Source organism: Trachemys scripta, chromosome 1 (assembly GCF_013100865.1).
Source record: "Trachemys scripta elegans isolate TJP31775 chromosome 1, CAS_Tse_1.0, whole genome shotgun sequence".
Classification (NCBI taxonomy): Eukaryota; Metazoa; Chordata; order Testudines; family Emydidae; genus Trachemys; species Trachemys scripta.
Genome location: NC_048298.1, coordinates 5,739,758 through 5,760,598, shown reverse-complemented (window position 1 = coordinate 5,760,598; position 20,841 = coordinate 5,739,758). Strand labels below are relative to the sequence as shown.

Sequence of the window (20,841 nt, the reverse complement as noted above, 5' to 3'; positions counted from 1 at the left end):
TTGGTCCCCCCCCCCTTTTTTTTTTGCTTCCCCCCCCGTCCCGATATTTTATACTGCTGATCTGGTCACCCTACCATGCACAGAGGTAGCAGTGGCTGCTCTTGCCCCCCTCTACCCTCCCTCCCTCTTCCTTCCTCTCCCTTCCCCAGGCTCTGCTGTCCCCCCAGCCCCCCACTGCCAGATGAGCTGGCACAGCGAGGAAAATGAGCTGCATCAGGGAAAGGGCATATTTTGCTTGTGCTACATGAGGTGTCTAGTTTTGAGTATTGAGCCCAATACATTATTCCTGGTTTTTCCTTTTCTTTTTCCTATGGCAAATAGACTTTGTTGTTATACTAATAAAGTCAAACTGCTGAATTGTAGCTTGGGGAAATGGTGAATAAGATATTAAAGGAAGTGTTTAAAATATTTAATCAGAATTAGATAACGGTGAAGAATTTAACAAGTTAGAGGGTTTGTAGTCTGTTTGGTGCTAGGGATTAGCTAGTCACTCATTTTCTTCTGATCATACTTTCCTCCCAGGTTTGCTGTGTTTTTTATGAATTTCGTGGGGAGTGTGTGTTGGCCTCTAAGCTAAAAATATATTTTTAAAATGTTTTAAAGTGGGAGAGAACAGAATAAATTGTCTTCTGCTTTACGTAGGTTCTTATCTAGTATCCAGACAGGAAGGATACTGGCTATAACTCTTCAGGTCAAAAGCTGCTTTTTCCAACATATGCCCTATGACTTGCAGTAACATGCCACTGTTTCAGGTCCCTTTGGGTCAGTAGAGACCACTTGATGCTGGTCCAGGCCAAAGTCTGGTACAGAACACACAATGCCACCTTTCTGTTCCTGCAGTAGGCATCCATGTGGCTTTGTATACTAACCGTTTATACCTCACGAGGGACATGCTTTTATTTTTGAGACATCTGATTGGACACTTCGCTATTAGGTGACATCACCTGTATCCAGGATTGTTAATTCTTTCTGATGTCTGCTTTGGTCTTTGGAGACTATTACTCATTTGGCATCATTGTCAAGCTAGTCAAAGAAGCCATAAATTGGTATTATTTTTAAAAAGTAATTTTTGGGAAGACTATTCTGTTTTGTCAACTGAAACTAATTAATTCCGTTAGGTCCACTTCAGTATTTTTTCTCTGGGAGCCAGTAATCAATAGGAGAGAGACAAGTGGGTGATGTAATATCTTTTTATTAGACCAGCTTCTGTTGGTGAAAGAGAGAGAAGTTGGTCCAATAAAAGACACTATCTCATCCACCTTGTCTCTCTCAGATCCTGGGACCAATACAGCTACAACACTGCAAACAATAAGCCATATGTCAGAGCTCGGTTCAGTGGAATGAGCAGTTGTCCACTTTTCAGTTTTACAATGGTATAGTAACCTCAAATGAGGAATCTAAGTTAGAACTATACATATATTTCATCTTGACCACTTTTGCTCTTCTTTTGATAGGCCAGCCAAACTGGAAATGAAATATATCATAGGCGTGTCTGATTTGAAAAAAAAGCTACCGGAAGCTGCATTTGGAAAAAGTAATTACACAAAAAACGAAGGTACGTGTACAATCACTCACAGTATGAATGAGTAATTATTTCATAGTTTTTCATATGTGGCTTGTTTTCTTTTAAAGCAGCCCTTTTTATAGGGTGACAGAGGGTAGCACAAGATACTTCTGCAGTTGCTTATCCAAACTCGGAGCCTGAATCTGCCCAGTGTTGAGTATCCTCATCGATCGTTGATCTCAGGGTACTTTACATGCTGCCTGATCAAACCCATAGTCACTCGCTTCTGAGCCAGCAAGGGGCATTCAGCAGCCAAAGTGTAGGCCTCATGGCACAATCGAGCAACCTTCGGTAAGCGCAAAGAACAGAGTCCGCAGGGAGCAGCATCCGGCTGTCTGCTAAGGGAGTGCTACCGTGACTTTGGCTGTCCGTGAGAGGGAGAAATTAAATGGGAAGATCTGCAGGGCTCTGGGAGAGGCTCGGAAGATACCATTTTAAGTCAAGTGTGTGGAAGCCTCATATCAGAGCAAATTTAGGAAGGGGCTAGAAAAGATATTGACTAGACTAGTAATTTATACTGCCCTTGTCACTGTCGTATAAAGTATACGCATAGGGATTTCTTCTTTTCTCTCTCCCTCTGCCCTAGTCAATGGGGTGGGTGGAGGGAGAACAAATGTGAAGAAGAAATGTGTTCCTGTTTTCAAGTTTGGGTCTGTTCGTTTATATTTCTTTTGGTATGGAATTTTGACCATTAGGATATGGTTTATGGAATCTTACGACCAGTTTTTACCATGCCGAATGACAGATTTAAACATTAATTTGTAATGGGGAATTCTGCTATTGACCTCAGTAGCTGTTAGATAGTGTCCACTAGACCGCATATGGAATCCAGGATATAAAATAGGTGTTGTTGATAGCATTCACGAGCATTTTATGACAACTTGTTGTATATCATATTGCATCCTACATACCTCTGGACACCTCCGCAAAGCGCTGCAAAATCAATGAAAATACATTAAGTTGCTTTTGTCTGCTGCAGTGTTTCAACCATGAACTTCCTCTTAAACTGGTGATAGCAGTAGATTGCTCCTGTGATGTGAATTCATGCAACTGTTTAGAAAATCTCTGCAGTATTTACTCTTTTAAAACCCAGGATTTTCATTCTCTGAATACTAATCATGCTGGTCCATGTGTAGTACTACTTTTTTATTTCTGTTTTCTGTGTCAGAGGTTCATTTAAGTCAGTTATTTAAATATAAAGTGCTCTTTGTTTCCTTCCCAGTCTGTTATCAAGATATTTACTTCAGTTTGTATGAAGTGGAAATTTCAAATAAAGACCAACATAAAATGGATCCATTATTAGAAAACCTAAAGGAAAAGGAGTTGGTAAGAATTATTTTAAGTGATTGTAGTCCAGGGAAAAATGGTCATATTTAATTTTTATGTTCAGATTCTTAGTTTTTAAAAGTGGTTTTCAGGCCTCTTCCTAAATAATGCAAATTGGCATCTGAGTTACTTAACTTTGAAAAGTGGCATGTTGTATATTTTTAGGTGAGGGACTGCAATTTATGGAGTGTTGACAGAAGATTACAGGGTACAAGTTGTGACCTGATTGCTAGCATGAATTAAACACAGCACTGAATACAATGCATTTTTCAAGGCCTTTGAGTCTTCCTTTATGTCTTGCCGAGATGGTTTTTTTTTTTTTTTTTTTACTATTGCACACTAAATCATATAGTTAAAGGGCTCTTAGTGCATTATATGTATTAAGCTGGTGGAGACTGATTGCTGCAGGGCAAGCAGAATGCCCACTTACTGAGCAAAGGATACCAGGTGCCCCACTCTCAGAGTTCTCCTGTATGGCTGATAGGGAGCCCCAATCTAACCAGATATTTGGCAGCTGCCCTCTAAAAGCTTCATAGGCTTCCTGAGTTGTGAAATTGTGGAGGCTATGCTCTAATCTGAAAAAGAATTTCTCCTCTGCAATTTCTCCTCCTGATGCAAAGCTAGGGGGCCAAATGCTCACCTGATGTAAACTGGCAAGGTTCTGTTGACTTCAGGTACGGTATGCTGATGTATACCAGCTGAGGCCTGGCCCAAGGTCTGCAGCCTTCTGCAGCTTCTCATTGTTCAGAAAGGCTGAAGAGGTTGATAGCTGGATTTCGATCTTGTGTGACATGGTTAGAATCAGTGCTTAATTTGTGCTGGGGTTTGCCAGGGCTGAGCCCTGGCACCTCTAGGCTTGGCAGTTCATAGCCCTGGCACCTCTGGACTTGCCGCGTCAGTTTTGAATGTAAAAAAATTGCTTGAGCCCCGGCACCTCTTTCATTCTAAATTAAGCACTGAATCATAGAATCATAGAATATCAGAGTTGGAAGGGACCTCAGGAGGTCATCTAGTCCAACCCCCTGCTCAAAGCAGGACCAACTCCCAGCTAAATCATCCCAGCCAGGGCTTTGTCAAGCCGGGCCTTAAAGACCTCCAAGGAAGGAGACTCCACCACCTCCCTAGGTAACGCATTCCAGTGTTTCACCACCCTCCTAGTGAAATAGTTTTTCCTGATATCCAACCTGGACCTCCCCCACTGCAACTTGAGACCATTGCTCCTTGTTCTGTCGTCTGCCACCACTGAGAACAGCCGAGCTCCATCCTCTTTGGAACCCCCCTTCAGGTAGTTGAAGGCTGCTATCAAATCCCCCCTCATTCTTCTCTTCTGGAGACTAAACAATCCCAGTTCCCTCAGCCTCTCCTCATAAGTCATGTGCTCCAGACCCCTAATCATTTTTGTTGCCTTCCGCTGGACTCTTTCCAATTTTTCCACATCCTTCTTGTAGTGTGGGGACCAAAACTGGACACAGTATTCCAGATGAGGTCTCATCAATGTCGAATAAATGGGAACGATCACGTTCCTCGATCTGCTGGCAGTGCCCCTACTTATACAGCCCAAAATGCCATTAGCCTTCTTGGCAACAAGAGCACACTGTTGACTCATATCCAGCTTCTCATCCACTGTGACCCCTAGGTCCTTTTCTGCAGAACTGCTACCTAGCCATTCGGTCCCTAGTCTGTAGTAGTGCATGGGATTCTTCCGTCCTAAGTGCAGGACTCTGCACTTGTCCTTGTTGAACCTCATCAGGTTTTTTTCGGCCCAATCCTCTAATTTGTCTAGGTCCCTCTGTATCCGATCCCTACCCTCTAGTGTATCTACCATGCCTCCTAGTTTAGTGTCATCTGCAAACTTGTTGAGAGTGCAGTCCACACCATCCTCCAGATCATTAATAAAGATATTAAACAAAACCGGCCCCAGGACCGACCCTTAGGGCACTCCGCTTGAAACCGGCTGCCAACTAGACATGGAGCCATTGATCACTACCCGTTGAGCCCGACGATCTAGCCAGCTTTCTGTCCACCTTACAGTCCATTCATCCAGCCCATACTTCTTTAACTTGGCGGCAAGAATACTGTGGGAGACCGTATCAAAAGCTTTGCTAAAGTCAAGGAATAACACATCCACTGCTTTCCCCTCATCCACAGAGCCAGTTATCTCATCATAGAAGGCAATTAGGTTAGTCAGGCACGACTTCCCCTTGGTGAATCCATGCTGACTGTTCCTGATCACTTTCCTCTCTTCTAAATGTTTCATAATTGATTCCTTGAGGTCCTGCTCCATGATTTTTCCAGGGACTGAGGTGAGGCTGACTGGCCTGTAGTTCCCCGGATCCTCCTTCTTCCCTTTTTTAAAGATGGGCACTACATTAGCCTTTTTCCAGTCATCTGGGACCTCCCCCGATCGCCATGAGTTTTCAAAAATAATGGCTAATGGCTCTGCAATCTCACCCGCCAACTCCTTTAGCACCCTCGGATGCAGCGCATCCGGCCCCATGGACTTGTGCACGTCCAGTTTTTCTAAATAGTCCCGAACCACTTCTTTCTCCACAGAGGGCTGGTCACCTTCTCCCCATGCTGTACTGCCCAGTGCAGCAATCTGGGAGCTGACCTTGTTTGTGAAGACAGAGGCAAAAAAATCATTGAGTACATTAGCTTTTTCCACATCTTCGGTCACTAGGTTGCCTCCCTTATTCAGTAAGGGGCCCACATTTTCCTTGATTTTCTTCTTGTTGCTAACATACCTGAAGAAACCCTTCTTGTTACTCTTAACATCTCTTGCTAACTGCAACTCCAAGTGTGATTTGGCCTTCCTGATTCCTAATGCAGCACTTAGCGTACCTCCTCTTGGACAGCTCCCAGGCAAACTCCCGCTGTTAGCCTCTGCTGTTCGCCGCACTGGGTAGAATGGAATCTCAGAGGAGCCTATGAAGTCAAGGTTTCACAGTGTCGGTGAATGGGGATTGGGTAGAATGGAATCTCAGAGGAGCCTATGAAGTTAAGGTTTCACAGTGTCGGTGAATGGGGATTGGGTAGAATGGAATCTCAGAGGAGCCTATGAAGTCAAGGTTTCACAGTGTCGGTGAATGGGGATTTGGAATTGAGTGCAAATAAGAACATTTCATAATTGTATTTAAAGTATCAAAAAATAGTCAAATTGGGCTGAAAAACCTCTTCTGTGTTTCAAGGAGGAGGCAGCAAGCATTGCCCCGCTCTGCTTTGTGGCTTTTTATTATATGATTGTTATTTACCATTTATTTATGTTAGTTAATTGCTGGTGATTTTACTTCACTGGCACCTAATTGAAAGTGAAACTAAAATGACCAGCATTATAGTTTCACTTTCAACTGTGTGTGTGTACAGTACTCTTCTTGCAGTCTAAAAATGAAAGTGCCATTGGGGTAATTTGTGCTGCTTGAAATCAAACTGCACCTATTTTGTTCAATATAAATTTCTGAACTGTATTTTAAACTCTGATGTCTAATTAGAGTTTGGCTTTCCTCATCCTTCCTGCTTGCAGCCTTTAGACTGATAAGAAATGTCATTGTTTTATTTATTTGGACCTGCATTGTAATAACTTTGTGATTAACTTGGCTTTTATTCTTTTCCTGTACTGGTTCAAAACAACTATAAAATGTTTTAACATTAATTTGTTTAAACATTAAATAGTGAAATTATTTAATGTTTCTAAATTACTGTATTTTCATTGTGAATGTGGTTTTTTGACAGTTCCCATTTTATATTGCTGATATTAATAAGTCAAACGTATGTAATCTTTTATTTTCACTTTAGTTTGGTGATGTGGGTGGAACGGTTTATTGTATGCTAGTAGGATACTGGAGTTTTATTTCGCTCCTACTCTTGGCTTTATTTGGACACGTTTTTTTAGTTGTGATATATTTACAACTATTTCTTGTTAAGGTGCTTAGAGGCTTGTGGACCTGAGAGCCTCAAACTATGATGTCTTTTTAATTATTACATGCCTTTTGGATAAATAATATGTTATTAAGAAATAAGGGGGAGTGGATGAATTTGGGGGATTGCTAATAGACTATATGGAAGATTTCATCTATGGGTCACTCGCTCAAATTTGCACAGGCTGGTACTGACTGAAACGTTTTTACCATCTGACTGTGGTTCATTGACCTCATCTATAAGAAATGAGTTGATCGTGCTGGTCTATTTCTTAGAGCAGTAGTTCTCAAAGCCGGTCTGCCACTTGTTCAGGGAAAGCCCCTGGTGGGCAGGGCCGGTTTGTTTACCTGCCGATCCGCAGGTTCGGCCGATCGTGGCTCCCACTGGCCGCGGTTCGCGGCTCCAGGCCAGTGGGGGCTGCGGAAAGCGGCGCGGGCTGAGGGATGCGCTGGCCGCCCTTCCCTCTGAACTGTTGCCTCATCTCTAGAGGTGGTGCTGCTAAGATTTTGTTGAGACACATTGGTGGGGAAACCTGCAGTGCTGGTGACTATGCAGTATGTCTTTAGCGAGTAATGAATTTGCTTTAAAGGAAAAGAAAACACTCACTATAGTTTCATATGTACTTATTCTAGGCAATCATCAAATATTTACAAGATCAAGGGTTTCTTATTTTACTTTCATCCTCTGCGTTAACAGGGGACAAAGGTAAGAATTTATTAAGGTCTAAATAAATACTTCCCATTGTACGCCTTTTTTTAAATTGTAGAACACTCTCTTTTTTATAAATAAACTGCATTTTCTTTTTTTACAGATTTTGACCTAGACGAGCCCATCAGTCTCCAAGCGTTGTTTTTATTCACTTCATCTAGATCAGTATGTTTGACAGGTAGGGTGTTCTGTTTGCATCTATTATCCGTGTGAAAATATTGAACCAGTATAAAACATAGCATTTATATTTTGATTATATGATTCCCTTTAGGTCTCTTTGTCAGCAGATTCTAGAACTCTAATACTGATGGAATTATAAACAGTGGTTTACCTATTATAAATCTCTGAATGATATTCTCAGTAAGAACCAGAAGTTATCTAGGAGCTTTGTTGAGTAAAGCATTACTTACGTTTACTGCTGTTTGTGGTCTCTAAGATTTGCCTTTGAGGGATAGCTCAGTGGTTTGAGCATTGGTCTGCTTAAACCCAGGGTTGTGAGTTTAATCCTTGAAGGGGCCACTTAGGAATCTGGGGCAAAATCAGTACTTGGTTCTGCTAGTGCAGGCAGGGGGCTGGACTCAATGACCTTTTGGGGTCCCTTCCAGTTCTAGGAGATAGGATATCTCCATATATTATATTATGTAAAAAAATCAAATGAATGGAAAATGAAGGTTGCAAATTAAAACACACACAAATCTTGAAATATAATACAATTTCAACTTCTTCGATGTTATATTCACATAACATTTTATATCTGTATATTCATTTTATACCATGCCTTTTAGAAGGTGATGGCATTAATGTGTAAAGTTTATTTATTTAATCATGTGAAAAAATGGTTATTCACTTTTTACTGCCCCACCTGCTTTCTTTTCACTAATTCACCTCATTAGGGAATACTTCTAATATTGCAAACCTCTGAACAGTACAAGGCAAGCAGCAAATGGGGGGGCACATGACCGCACATCCCTCACACACACACACACCCATATCCTCTCTGGTGGCTCATAAGATACTGGACTATAGATCTGTGTAATCCCAATGAACAGTAAAACAATTTAAAGTCACATGTTTAAAAATGTATTATAACTTTTCTCTTCCTCGGAGACCTGTAGCGTTCATTGCATAGTAACGAACGGTATGTCTACACAGCAAAAAAAGACTCTGGCTCTCAGGACTCATCCTGTGGGGTTAAAAATAGCCAGGTAGATGCTTGGGCTACATCCCAGGCTGCAAGACCCTCCCCTGTCACCGGGTTTCAGAGCCCGGACTCCAGCCCAGGGCCAAACGTGTAAACTACTATTTTTACTGTTGCAGCGCGAGCCCAAGTCAGGTGACCCAGGCTCTCAGACTCGCTGCCGTAGGCTTTTTTCTTGCTGTGACGATGTACCGTAACGCGACTAACTGGACTGTACAGTTGGAAGGATACAAAAAAATCGTAGCGCTAAAAACGTTGCAATTCTAAAATAGTTTCTGAAACGACTTTTTCTTTTAAACATAGGGAATGTAATACATGGTGCTGGTAGAAAAGTTGTATTTGCTTCTCCTTTTAAATGACCTGTATAACTTTTGGCTTTGTTTTTGGTGATTCATTCTAAACTCAAGCCAGTAAAACATTAGATCAACACACACTATCAGGTTTTTTATTCTGTTCTTGTTTTAGTGATTATTTGAATTGTGCTGACAATGTGCTTCAGTGCCATATAGCACACAAATAAAAATAAACCAGGCCTTAAAGAGCTCATAATTTAGAAAGTAGACAGGACCCAATTGGAAATCCAGACGTGGGGGGGAGTTTAGCTTGTATTTATAATTTGAACTAAGCTATAAACTCTCTTTCTTCAGGCAACTGTGGCAGAAATAGGCGTTTAAAAGTACACCTCTACCCCGATATAACACGACCCGATATAACATGAATTCGGATATAACGCGGTAAAGCAGTGCTCCGGGGGGAGGGGGGACGGGGCTACACAGTCTGGCGGATCAAAGCTAGTTCGATACAACGCAGTTTCACCTATAACGCAGTAAGATTTTTGGCTCCCGAGGACAGCGTTATATCGGGGTAGAGGTGTAATTTGGATGAAAAGACGATCGTAGCTTGGCACACTGCTTTGGGAACGGCATTCCATGCATAGGGTGGGAGGAGACATACGGAGATGGATGTGAGAGAAGGAAATCACAGAAAATGGCAGAACAACAAGGGGGAAATGTGATCGCAGACAAGATCCAAGAGGTAGCCTGGGGCAGAATTATGCATAGCTTTGAAGATGAATGTGAGAATTTTAAACTTGATGTGTCTCCAAAGGGAAGCTACTGGAGGGATTCAGAATGGGGAGTGAGATGGTCAGTCTGTCAAGGAAGATCATTTTGATGGCCATATTTTGGAGAGACGGGAATGGGGATGATGTGGGTGTCACTGAGGCCAGAGGGGAGGATTTTGCTGTAGTCAAGGCAGGAAATGATTGGAGCCCAGCGCTGCCCAGATGAACGGGGCAGAAAGAACAGAGATTTGATGTGTGGTGGAGAATGAAGTGGCAGGGTTTGAGCACAGCGTGGATGTGGGAAGGAGTTTGCCATTACTTCCTGGTTCCAAGCCAGGAAAAGAGGGAAGAGGAGAGGATAATGTATAGTAATTAGATCAGGGGTAGACAACCTATGGCCCGTGTGCGGAAGGCGGCGCACGAGCTGATTTTCAGTGGCACTCACACTTCCGGGTCCTGGTCACCGGTCCGGGGACTCTGCATTTTAATTTAATTTTAAATGAAGCTTCTTAAACATTTTAAAAACCTTATTTACTTTACATACAACAATAGTTTAGTTATATATTATAGACTTATAGAAAGATACCTTCTAAAAATGCTAAAATGTATTACTGGCACACGAAACCTTAAATTAGAGTGAATAAATGAAGACTCGGCACACCACTTCTGAAAGGTTGCCGACCCCTGAATTAGAGTATAATTATATTACAGTTCTTAAATTATTTTGATGGTGTATTTTCAATTAGATTGCACTGTAGGATTTTAACATTTAGTAGCTTCCAGTTGTTGGTTTCAACAGGGCTCCTTTTTAGGTTGCTGTTTAATTTCAGCTTATCTGAATGAGCTGTTGTAGACCTGTGTTAACCCAGTTCAAATCTTGCTTTCCTGCCAGAACTGGACTTTCTCCTTCCCAGTGTTAAAAATAATGTTGTTATAAACTCTCTCCTAGCTCTAAGGGGAAGAGTGGAGTGCCTTTTGGTTGGCTCTGTACTGGGGTTTTGTGAGACTATAAAGATAGCAAGATGGAAAAGGGGAAAAGCAGGAAGGGCAAAGGGAGAGGAGGAGAGAGGTGGGCACTGAATTTACTCAGTTGCTGTTTCTCACTTTAGAATTCTAAGAATTAATAGTCATGCCAACTATACACATACAATGATGGGGGATAAATTGGTTATTACCACTCAAGAAAGAGATCTTGGGTAGTTCTCTGAAAACATCCACTCCATGTACAGCGGCTGTTAAAACAGCGAACAGAATATTGGGAATCATTAAGAAAGGGGTAGATAATAAGACAGAAAATATCATATTGCCTCAATATAAACCCGTGATATGCCCGCATCTTGAATACTGCTTGCAGAGGTGATCGCTCCTTCTCAAAAAAGATATATTGGAATTGGAAAAGGTGCAGAGAAGGGCAACAAAAATGATTTAGGGGTATGGAATGGTTTCCATATGAGGAGAGATTAATAAGACTGGGACTTTTCAGCTTGGAAAAGAGATGACTAAGCGGGGGGATATGATTGAGGTCTATAAAATCATGACTGGTGTGGAGAAAGTAAATAAGAAAGTGTTATTTACTCCTTCTCATAACACAAGAACTAGGAGTCACCCAATGAAATTAATAGGCAGCAGGTTTAAAACAAACAGAAGGATGTATTTCTTCACACAAGGCACAGTCAACCTGTGGAATTCTTTGCCAGAGGATGTTATGAAGGCCAAGACTACAACAGGGTTAAAAAAAGAACTAGATAAGTTCATGGAGGACAGGTCCATCAATGGCTATTAGCCAGGATGGGCAGGGATGGTGTCCCTAGCCTCTGTTTGCCAGAAGCTGGGAATGGGCAACAGGGGATAGATCACTTGATCCCCTGTTCTGTTCACTCCCTCTGGGGCACCTGGCATTGGCCACTGGCAGAAGACAGGATACTGGGTTAGATGGACCTTTGGTCTGACGCAGTACGGCCATTCTTATGCCCTTGAAGATCTGAGGGTTAAAGGCTTTGAAAATTAGCAGTGCCTATTGTGAGCTTACCTGAGGGTTTGTCTACACCGCATTTGGCGGCAAGCCTCCCATCCCTGGTCAACAGACTTGGGCTTGCAGGGCTGGTGCTAATCTCTAAAAATAGCTGAGTAAAGAGCGCTTTGAAGTTTCGGCTCAAGTTGGAGCGTGGGCTCTGAAGCCCACCCAATGTGAAGAATGTAGGGTAAGTGTAACACGATTGGGATCGCTCAACCCAGCGAGCAACTGTGCTACTGCATTCTTGAACAAGCAACAGGCAGCAGAGCGGCACTGCTGGGAGCCTTGCTAAGAGTGACAGATGTCAATCAAGACGTGTGCTTACAAGGGCTTGTGTTGCAGTTGTGAGATTGCAGCAGGCTAAATGATGAAGCAGTTTGCACAAACTGTGCATCTGGAAAAACCCGGCCAGCCATGTCTGACATTAGTTATTCATGGAAAGGGTGTGGTTGAAAAACATCTGACTCTATGCTCAAATTAATTCCCTCGAACAGCAGGGACACTTAACAAATGGAGATCCGTACCTTCAGCAAGACATCTGTTTCCCTAACGTTGAAGACAATGGGTGGTAAAATTCTGGCCCCATTGAAGTCAATGGTAAAACTCCCATTGTCTTTAATGGGGCCAGGATTTCACCCAGTGTGTCCAGCTGAGAGTAGCATTCTGGCGTTATTATTATTTATTTGTATTACTATAGCACGTCCTGTTTATACCCTCTTTTCCCTATTCTGCACAACATGCGATATGTCTTTTGTTTAATAGAACTGTAGTTTCTAAGCCAATTACTTTCTCCAGTGGTCTGCATAATAAAGATGCAAATACTCTTGAAGGCAGCATCTAAACAGGGAGATAAACAACACAGCCAACCCCCGTTAACTGAATTTTCAGATATCTCAAATTTTAAATTGGTCTGGAACCAGAAATTCATTTATTCACACCTCTGTTTATCCCAACATTTCAGATTTCCTTGGAAACATTCAGATAACTGAATCTGATCTGTGTACGATATGTAATGTTACACTCTTTTCTCTAAAGCCTCTGGAATAACTTGCACAACGGGGCAAGCTAATGAAAGAGTATTAGCTTAGAATTTCTTTTTTGACTCTGAGGGGTCTAGTCTATGTTTGTTATCCACGTGGAACTCTCCTTACCTTTAGCAGGAGTTAAAAGCATCCATCAAAGTGAGGAGAATGTTTTGGGGATAACTTTTTGTGTGTTTTTCAGACCTTTAACGTTACTTTAGCATTGATACGTTTGTGTGTCTGCGTGATTATATTGTTATATTATTGAAGTACTTTTTTTTCTTTACAGTAAAAAATCAAGAATTGAACTGTGAAAACGAACTGAGCGAGATCTCTTTAAAAGTAACCTCTATTTTGCCTGGCCTTCGCTATGCCATACAGGAAGCTACAACATGTCCACCTGAGGCGGGAATCCATTCCAGCATTTTGGTTAAGCGGTACTTCCAGAAATTTGCAAAACTCGATAAAAATTCACTTGCAGCTTCTGGCAAAAATGACAATTTGCCCCTTTCTTGTGATCCAAATAAGTCTGAAAGTGTTTCTCCTTCTGAAAAATGCCAAAAACAGTCATTTTCCCAACTGCAGTCTTACATTTCTGACCCCAGCAGCTATTCTTTGGAAATGTCCGTGGCCTTAGACTGTTTGGCGGGCAAGCCTCAGTCCCTGTGCGGCATTTCTGACAGAACCTGTGAGGCTGACTTTTCTTTCGTTTTGCCACCGGACTCGGTGCTTCCTGACATAGCAGCAGAGATAAGAGTTGAAACTGAAAAACCTAAGAATACTCCAGAATTGAACCAGTTCCAGGAAGATACCAAGATAGAAATAAACCCAGCAGGTAATCTGAAGATGCAGCAGAATAAGAGGAAATCCAGCAGAGCCATTGTGACTAGCACAAAGAAGAAATGGGCCCCTTTGAAAATTCTTTCTGTGGTGGACAGCAACAGAAAAGGGACCAAAAAGAAAAAGATGAATGTTTCTTTTCCTTTCCCCAAAAAACAAGGACTCACAACAAATTCTAATGAACCCACACTTAAATTAGCAAATTTGCAGTTTCCACATAAAAGGAAAAGAGGTAAGCACCATATAAACCAACTAGCTCAAAAAAACCTATCATATATAATCCATGTCTGAAGTTTAAAACTCTATCACAATTGTCTTACCTTGTTTGTGTGCGATATACTTAAGGAACAACACTCGATTCCTGCCTTGGGTGAGAATGTTAACAATAATAATAAACAGGTTTCAATATCTCAAGCAGGTAGATCAGTTGCTGAGTCATCACTTGTTGCTAGTTGATTGAAAAACTTCCTTTCGTGGTTTTCCTTCTGGCTTCCTTACAGGGGACTCTCATTCTCACTATGACCCTGATGACACTAGGTGAAAACACATGGTGATAAACTTGCAGCCAAAACACCTTGGGCATACAAAGCCATTGTCATACATGTCCACACACAACAGTCGTTCCAGACGTTTTACAAGTGTTGTTTGTATCAGTAGCTGCAACACCTGGAGCTGGTCTTTAGTTCGGGTTGGGCTGAATTTGTGCAGTCTACAATGGTTTCTCCCCCATGTGGATTGGAAACAATGGGCTGGTCCACACTAACCCCCCACTTTGAACTAAGATACGCAACTTCAGCTACGTGAACAACGTAGCTGAAGTCGAAGTATCTTAGTTCAAACTTACCGCTGGTCCAGACGCGGCAGGCAGGCTCCCCCGTCAACTCCGCATACTCCTCTCGCGGAGCAGGAGTACCGGCGTCGACGGCGAGCACTTCCGGGATCGATTTATCGCGTCTAGACAAGACGCGATAAATCGATCCCAGAAGATCGATTGCTTACCGCCGGACCCGGAGGTAAGTATAGACGTACCCAAAGAGTATGGCTGCACCCAGGGCCGGCTCCAGCATTTCTGCCGCCCCAAGCAAAAAAAAAAACCACGATCGGCGGCGGCAGTTCAGCGGCAAGTCCTTCGCTCCTAGAGGGAGTGAGGGACCTGCCGCCCCCGAATTGCCGCAGGTGCCACCCCTCTCCCTCGGCCGCCCCAAGCACCTGCTTGTTAAGCTGGTGCCTGGAGCCGGCCCTGGCTGCACCTGTTCATCTGACATGCCAAACTCCTTCCTGCACGGCGCTGCCTTCCATTTGGCAGTTACCCAAAAGCCTCTGCTCCTGGCAACAGTTCTGAGCAATAAGAGACAAGTGCTCAGAAGCCAGTTGGGATGCTAAACAGGTACATCTAGGTGTGCCAAGCTGGAGGAGTACAGTAACTTATCATACGGGACCTGATCAAGTGTTGATTGTTGGACAGTGAAAGTGTTGAGAAATAGTGCACTAATAAGATTGTGAATTGAAGCTTAAATTTTAATAAGCATTTGCTGGTTACTTTCAATCATATACTGTACTCCTCTTTATATAATCAAATATTTTAAACCAATTGTCATCAGGAGTGTGTCGTCACCAGTGCTTACTTGTCAGCAGTATCTTTTACTATTGAAACTAGTGTTTCTTTTAAAAAAAAATGTTTTTAACTAACCCCCTTTAAAAAGACCTTTCTTTATCCAAGGTGCTGAGGTACTATCTGCAGAATTTGTACACAGAACACAATCTGAGCCTATAACTAAAGGAACGTCTTCGCCTGAAGATATTAGTTTGGATACCAAGAAACCAAGGAAACCGAAGCAACCAGATGAAAAAAATGTTCAGACTTCTGAGAAAGTCGCAAAGCAACCAAAAAGTAAGACAATAAAAACCGTACCTAGAGGGAGCTGTAAGCCTAAAGCCATAAAGCAATTGGAACCTGGTAAGAATGTTGTTCTTTGTGTAACTTTTCGTCTAAAATATTAGGGCTATCATGAATATCTGATTTGATTTGTAAATAGTTCCGGCCTCTTTGAGACACTTCATAATCACTCAGATAGTAAGCTTGGAAAATGTGCAGTTCTCTGATCATTCAAACTGCCCTTTTCACATCTCAGAATCGTTCATGCTTTTAAACTGCTTTAAGACAAATTGTGTAATGTGTTTTATAAGCCCAATTTATATTTGGCACCTGACCAGATTTTTAGCTTATTACAAAATCCATCCAGTGCTTTTCAAAATAGTGAAATTGCCACAACCCAAAAGAATAAACTAGAGAGAGTTTAAAAAGCAGCGTGGAAAGCCTGTTGATACAGCATGTGCAAATGTTGGCTTGCAAAGACTCTCTGTCTACAACTGAAAACTAGTATTAAAGTGCCAAAATAAATGATGGAACGGGAAAGCCCTTACATTTTTTAAACTCAGCATGTTTTACAACATCCTTCTCTGGATCTCTCTGTCTCCAGTCTTGCTTTCTCTCTGGCCCCTTTGCCAAGTGGAGAGGAGGTTTTGGAGAGTAATCTCATTCCCTGGACTCAAATTATGAATCGTTATTCTTTTACTCCAGACCATAAAAAATAAGCCGTGCTGTCTGTGCTGTAAGCAATATACTTCATTCAGCGTTTGTTAGATTAGCATTCTTCTCCCGCCTGTGGACTGGCTGTGGCGGAGATGAGGTGGCATCTCAAGGCTGAGCCCCGAGCCTCTCCAGTGTCTTGTTTATGTCCTCAGAGGGGACATCCTGTTGTCTTGGTTCGGTTACACAATACGTAGGTATGTAATATTTTAGGGAAAGAAGCTGGCAGCAGAGTCCCAGCGTGTGCCAAAAAAAGGGGAAAATGTTTAGAAAGAAGAAACACAACTTAAATGCCTTGCTACAGAGCCAGCGCTTAGGCCCCCAGGACACTATACAGAGCTTATCTTTCCATGGCTTTGCATGAAGGATGGGAAGGGATATTTTTTGTACTGTTTTTTATTATGCGTCTACTTTATGTAATGTTATATAATTTTTGTATTGTTTTTCTATGCACACGCCCAGAGACGTGGTGGTGGGTGCATTTTAAACATTGGGAAAATAAATAAATAAATATTCCTGACGCTCAGGAGTTTTGTGTCACTGGCTGACTTCCAGAGGGCACCCTAATTGTGCCTGGGTCTGTATAAAATGCTGTCTTTGAGATGCATGTATCTATTATGCACTTGGAAGAACTGATTATGCACTACTTGGAAGCATGCATCAATGGGGTTTGTTTCCTCTTTTTAAAGACTTTACAAACTATGTGGAGAATTAAAAGCAAACCACTGTTAATGCAACATGAAAATTGCAAATTAAAATGAAAAAAGAGAGGAAGTGTAAAAGTAAGGTTCACAGAGCCGTTACATTCTATATATGTAGTATTTTTCCTTACTGGCTGGATTGTTTAAATGTATACTTGAATATACACCCCTAACCTCAATATAACACTGTCCTCGGGAGCCAAAAAATCTTACCACGTTATAGGTGAAACCGCGTTATATCGAACTTGCTTTGATCCTCCGGAGTGCGCAGCCCCGCCCCCCCGGAGCACTGCTTTACCGCGTTATATCCGAATTCGTGTTCTATCGGGTTGCGTTATATCGGGGTAGAGGTGTATACGGTATGTGCATGTGCTCAAGTTAAGGTTCTGTTACATTGTAAACTCACAGCCTCTCTCTGTATGTACAGCTCCTTGCACAACAGAGCCCCAATCCTACAATGCTACTGTAACAAGAATAATAGCAAAATTAACTTTTGTATTTCTTGAACTTTATTTTAAATTTGAAAACTTGCCATTCAATAAATATCTTTTTACTTGCAAACGGGGTATATTTGATGTGGAAATAATTGAGAAGTAATAAATCCCATGATGCCATTTTGGACAGTCACTTTTAAGAGCAGAACTCTACTTTAAGTATTTCTCATGATAGAAATCTGTGGTTCAGTATATATTATCTGATTTTATTTTTCTTATGCAGTAAGGAAAGAGACTTTGTCACTGTCATCAAATGAAATTCCATCAGAAAGTCAAGGGACAGTCAGTGGTGCAAATGAGACTTACACACAAAGTGTTTCTGCTCAAGATGTCAACCTGACTCTGAAAGGAAGTAACTGTGAATCACATGGGTTGAATTTGTTGGCTGATCTAGCTCTGAGCTCTTGCATTCCTCCACTTGATCATAAAGAGAGTAGAGTTGCCTCTCCTTCTGACCTGTCAAAAGAGCGACGCTCTCTTCGGAAAAGGAAGCCTTCGCGAATTGCTTCAGATCATGAATACCACAGGGTGGATAAACATCTAAAGGGAGGATCCTCTTCTAGCAAAACAGAGAATCAGAAACTTCCTTCTCCTGCAAAATCTGATTTAAGAAAAGACTCAGCTGCTATCCCAAGAGAGAAAAGCCCTGTAATTTCCAGCAAGAAGAACGGCACAAGCCCTAACTCTGCAAAAGCCCGGCCGTTGCTTTCCAAGGAGGTGCTAGATACTTTAGATGTGAACAAGCATTCTTCTATTGTCTCTGAGCACTCTTACGCCTCACAGACGTCAGAACATTCTAAAAAACACACCCTCCCAAAAGGAGCGCAGGGTCCTGCTGCCTTCAGAAATGGAGCTAAAAGTGCTAACTCGGGTCCTCTAGTTGGGAAAGTTCTGCCTTTCCGGCATCAGCAGAACAATACTCATACGCAGAAGCCATTTGACGACTTGGTAGTAAAACGCAGAAGAGGTGTCCTTTCTTCCAGGTTGAAGGAAGACTTCTCCAAGTCTCACACAGTGAAGAGCTGTGATGGAGCTGTTACGGTGACATGTCAATGGGAAGCTGACTACCTCTTCAATTTAGATAGCAAATACACCAACAATTCTTTAGAGAAAACTGTAATTCGTGCTCTGCATGGGTAAGTGGCTCAGTGGTGGGTAAATTTCTTGCCCTAACTTCTCTACAGTACTTCTGGAGCACTGTTGAAAAGAGGTTTCTTTGGCCTGCTCTACACTACAGAGGTAGGTTGACAAAAGGCAGCTTATGTTGACCTAACTATGTCGGTATCTACGCTACAGCCTTGCTCCTGACAATGTAAGGGCCCTACTACACCAACATAATAACTAGGGAAGTCAATTAATCGCCGTTAACTCACGTGATTAACTCAAAAAAATGAATCGCGATTTAAAAAATTAATCGCAGTTTTAATCGCACTGTTAAATAATAGAATACCAATTGAAATGTATTACCTATTTTTGGATGTTTTTCTACATTTTCAAATATATTGATTTAAATTAGAACACAGAATACGAAGTGTACAGTGCTCACTTTATATTGTTATTTTTATTACAAATATTTGCACTGTAAAAATGATAAACAAAAGAAATAGTATTTTTCAATTCACCTCATACACGTACCATAATGCAATCTCTTTATCGTGAAAGTGCAACTTACAAATGTAGATTTTTTTTTGCTACATAACTGCACTCAAAAACAAAACAATGTAAAACTTTAGAGCCTACAAGTCCACTCAGTCCTACTTCTTGTTCAGCCAATTGCTAAGACAAACAAGTTTGTTTACATTTACGGGATATAATGCTGCCTGCTTCTTATTTACAATGTTACCTGAAAGTGAGAACAGGTATTCGCATGGCACTTTTGTAGCTGCCATTGCAAGGTATTTAGGTGCTAGATATGCTAAACATTCGTATGCCCCTTCATGCTTTGGCCACCATTCCAGGGGACATGCTTCCATGCTGATGACACTCGTTACAAAAAAAAAGTGTTTAATTAAATTTTAACAGTACTCCTTGGGGGAGAATACTGTGTCTCCTGCTCTGTTTTACCCACTTTCTGCCATGTATTTCAGTCTCGGATGATGACCAAGCACATGTTGTTCATTTTAAGAACACTTTCGCTGCAGATTTCACAAAATGCAAGAAGGTACCAATGTGAGATTTCTAAAGAGAGCTACAGCACTCAACCCAAGGTTTAAGAATCTGAAGTACCGTCCAAAATCTGAGAGGGACGAGGTGTGGAGCATGCTTTCAGAAGTCTTAAAAGAGCAACATTCCGATACGGAAACTACAGAACCCGAAGCATCAAAAGAGAAAATCAACCTTCTGCTGGTGGCGTCTGACTCAGATTATGAAAGTGAACATGCATCGGTCTGCTCTGCTTTGGATTGTTATTGAGCAGAACCTGTCGTCAGCATGAACACATGTCCCCTGGAAAGGTGGTTGAAGATGAGGGGACATATGAATCTTTAGTGCATCTGGCATGTAAATAACTTGCAATGCCGGCTACATCAGTGCCATGCGAACTCCTGTTCTCACTTACAGGTGACATTGTAAACAAAAAGCGGGCAGCATTATCTCCTGCAAATGTAAACAAACTTGTTTGTCTGAGCGATTGGCTGAATAAGAAGTAGGACTGAGTGGACTTGTAGGCGCTAAAGTTTTACATTGTTTTATTTTTGAATGCAGGTTTTTTTTTTTACATAATTCTACATTTGGAAGTTCAACTTTCATGATAAAGAGATTGCACTACAGTACTTGTATGAGGTGAATTGAAAAATACTATTTCTTTTGTTTTTTACAGCACAAATATTTGTAATAAAAATAAATATAAAGTGAGCACTGTACATTTTATATTCTGCGTTATAATGGAAATCAATATATTTGAAAATATAGAAAACGTCCAAAATATTTAAATAAATGGTATTCTATTGTTCTTCAACAGTGCGATTAATCACAATTATTTTTTTTAATCGCTTGACAGCCCTAATAATAACTCCACCTCTACGAGAGGCGTAGGGCTTGTGTCGGTGTAGTTAGGGTGAGGCAGTGACTGTGTAGACATTGCGTTCCTTACAATGGCTGCTGGCTAGCTTGTACATTTCATGGCTCTCCTGGGGCTTTGAAATTGACAAGAATACCAGCTCCCCCGGGGGAGGTCTCAGCTCCAAGCCAGGCTGCTACCCAGGCTCCCACAGGGAGCACGGCAGCCGACCAGACTCTGGTCAAATTCCTCCCGGCTGGTGTCCACAGCCAATGAATTGAAAATCCGAAACTATAGCCACTGATTTATGGCTACAAATTCCACCCTTTTCCAGACAAGGAAAAACAAAAACAAACAACCACCTAATTTATAATTTAGACCTCTGCTAAGAACTCCCTGCATTTGAGA

The 20,841-nt window shown here is 41.7% G+C and overlaps 1 protein-coding gene across 1 annotated transcript in view; it reads left to right on the top strand.

Annotated features, from left to right (window-relative positions):
* TASOR2 (transcription activation suppressor family member 2) overlaps positions 1-20,841 on the top strand; it is a 79,463-nt gene that overhangs the window by 30,143 nt on the left and 28,479 nt on the right. Inside the window, exons 10-16 of the mRNA XM_034764112.1 lie at positions 1,455-1,555; positions 2,787-2,890; positions 7,438-7,510; positions 7,617-7,691; positions 13,100-13,882; positions 15,371-15,607; positions 17,659-18,571. Coding sequence (XP_034620003.1) covers positions 1,455-1,555; positions 2,787-2,890; positions 7,438-7,510; positions 7,617-7,691; positions 13,100-13,882; positions 15,371-15,607; positions 17,659-18,571 — 2,286 coding nt within the window. The remainder of the gene's footprint in view (positions 1-1,454; positions 1,556-2,786; positions 2,891-7,437; positions 7,511-7,616; positions 7,692-13,099; positions 13,883-15,370; positions 15,608-17,658; positions 18,572-20,841) is intronic.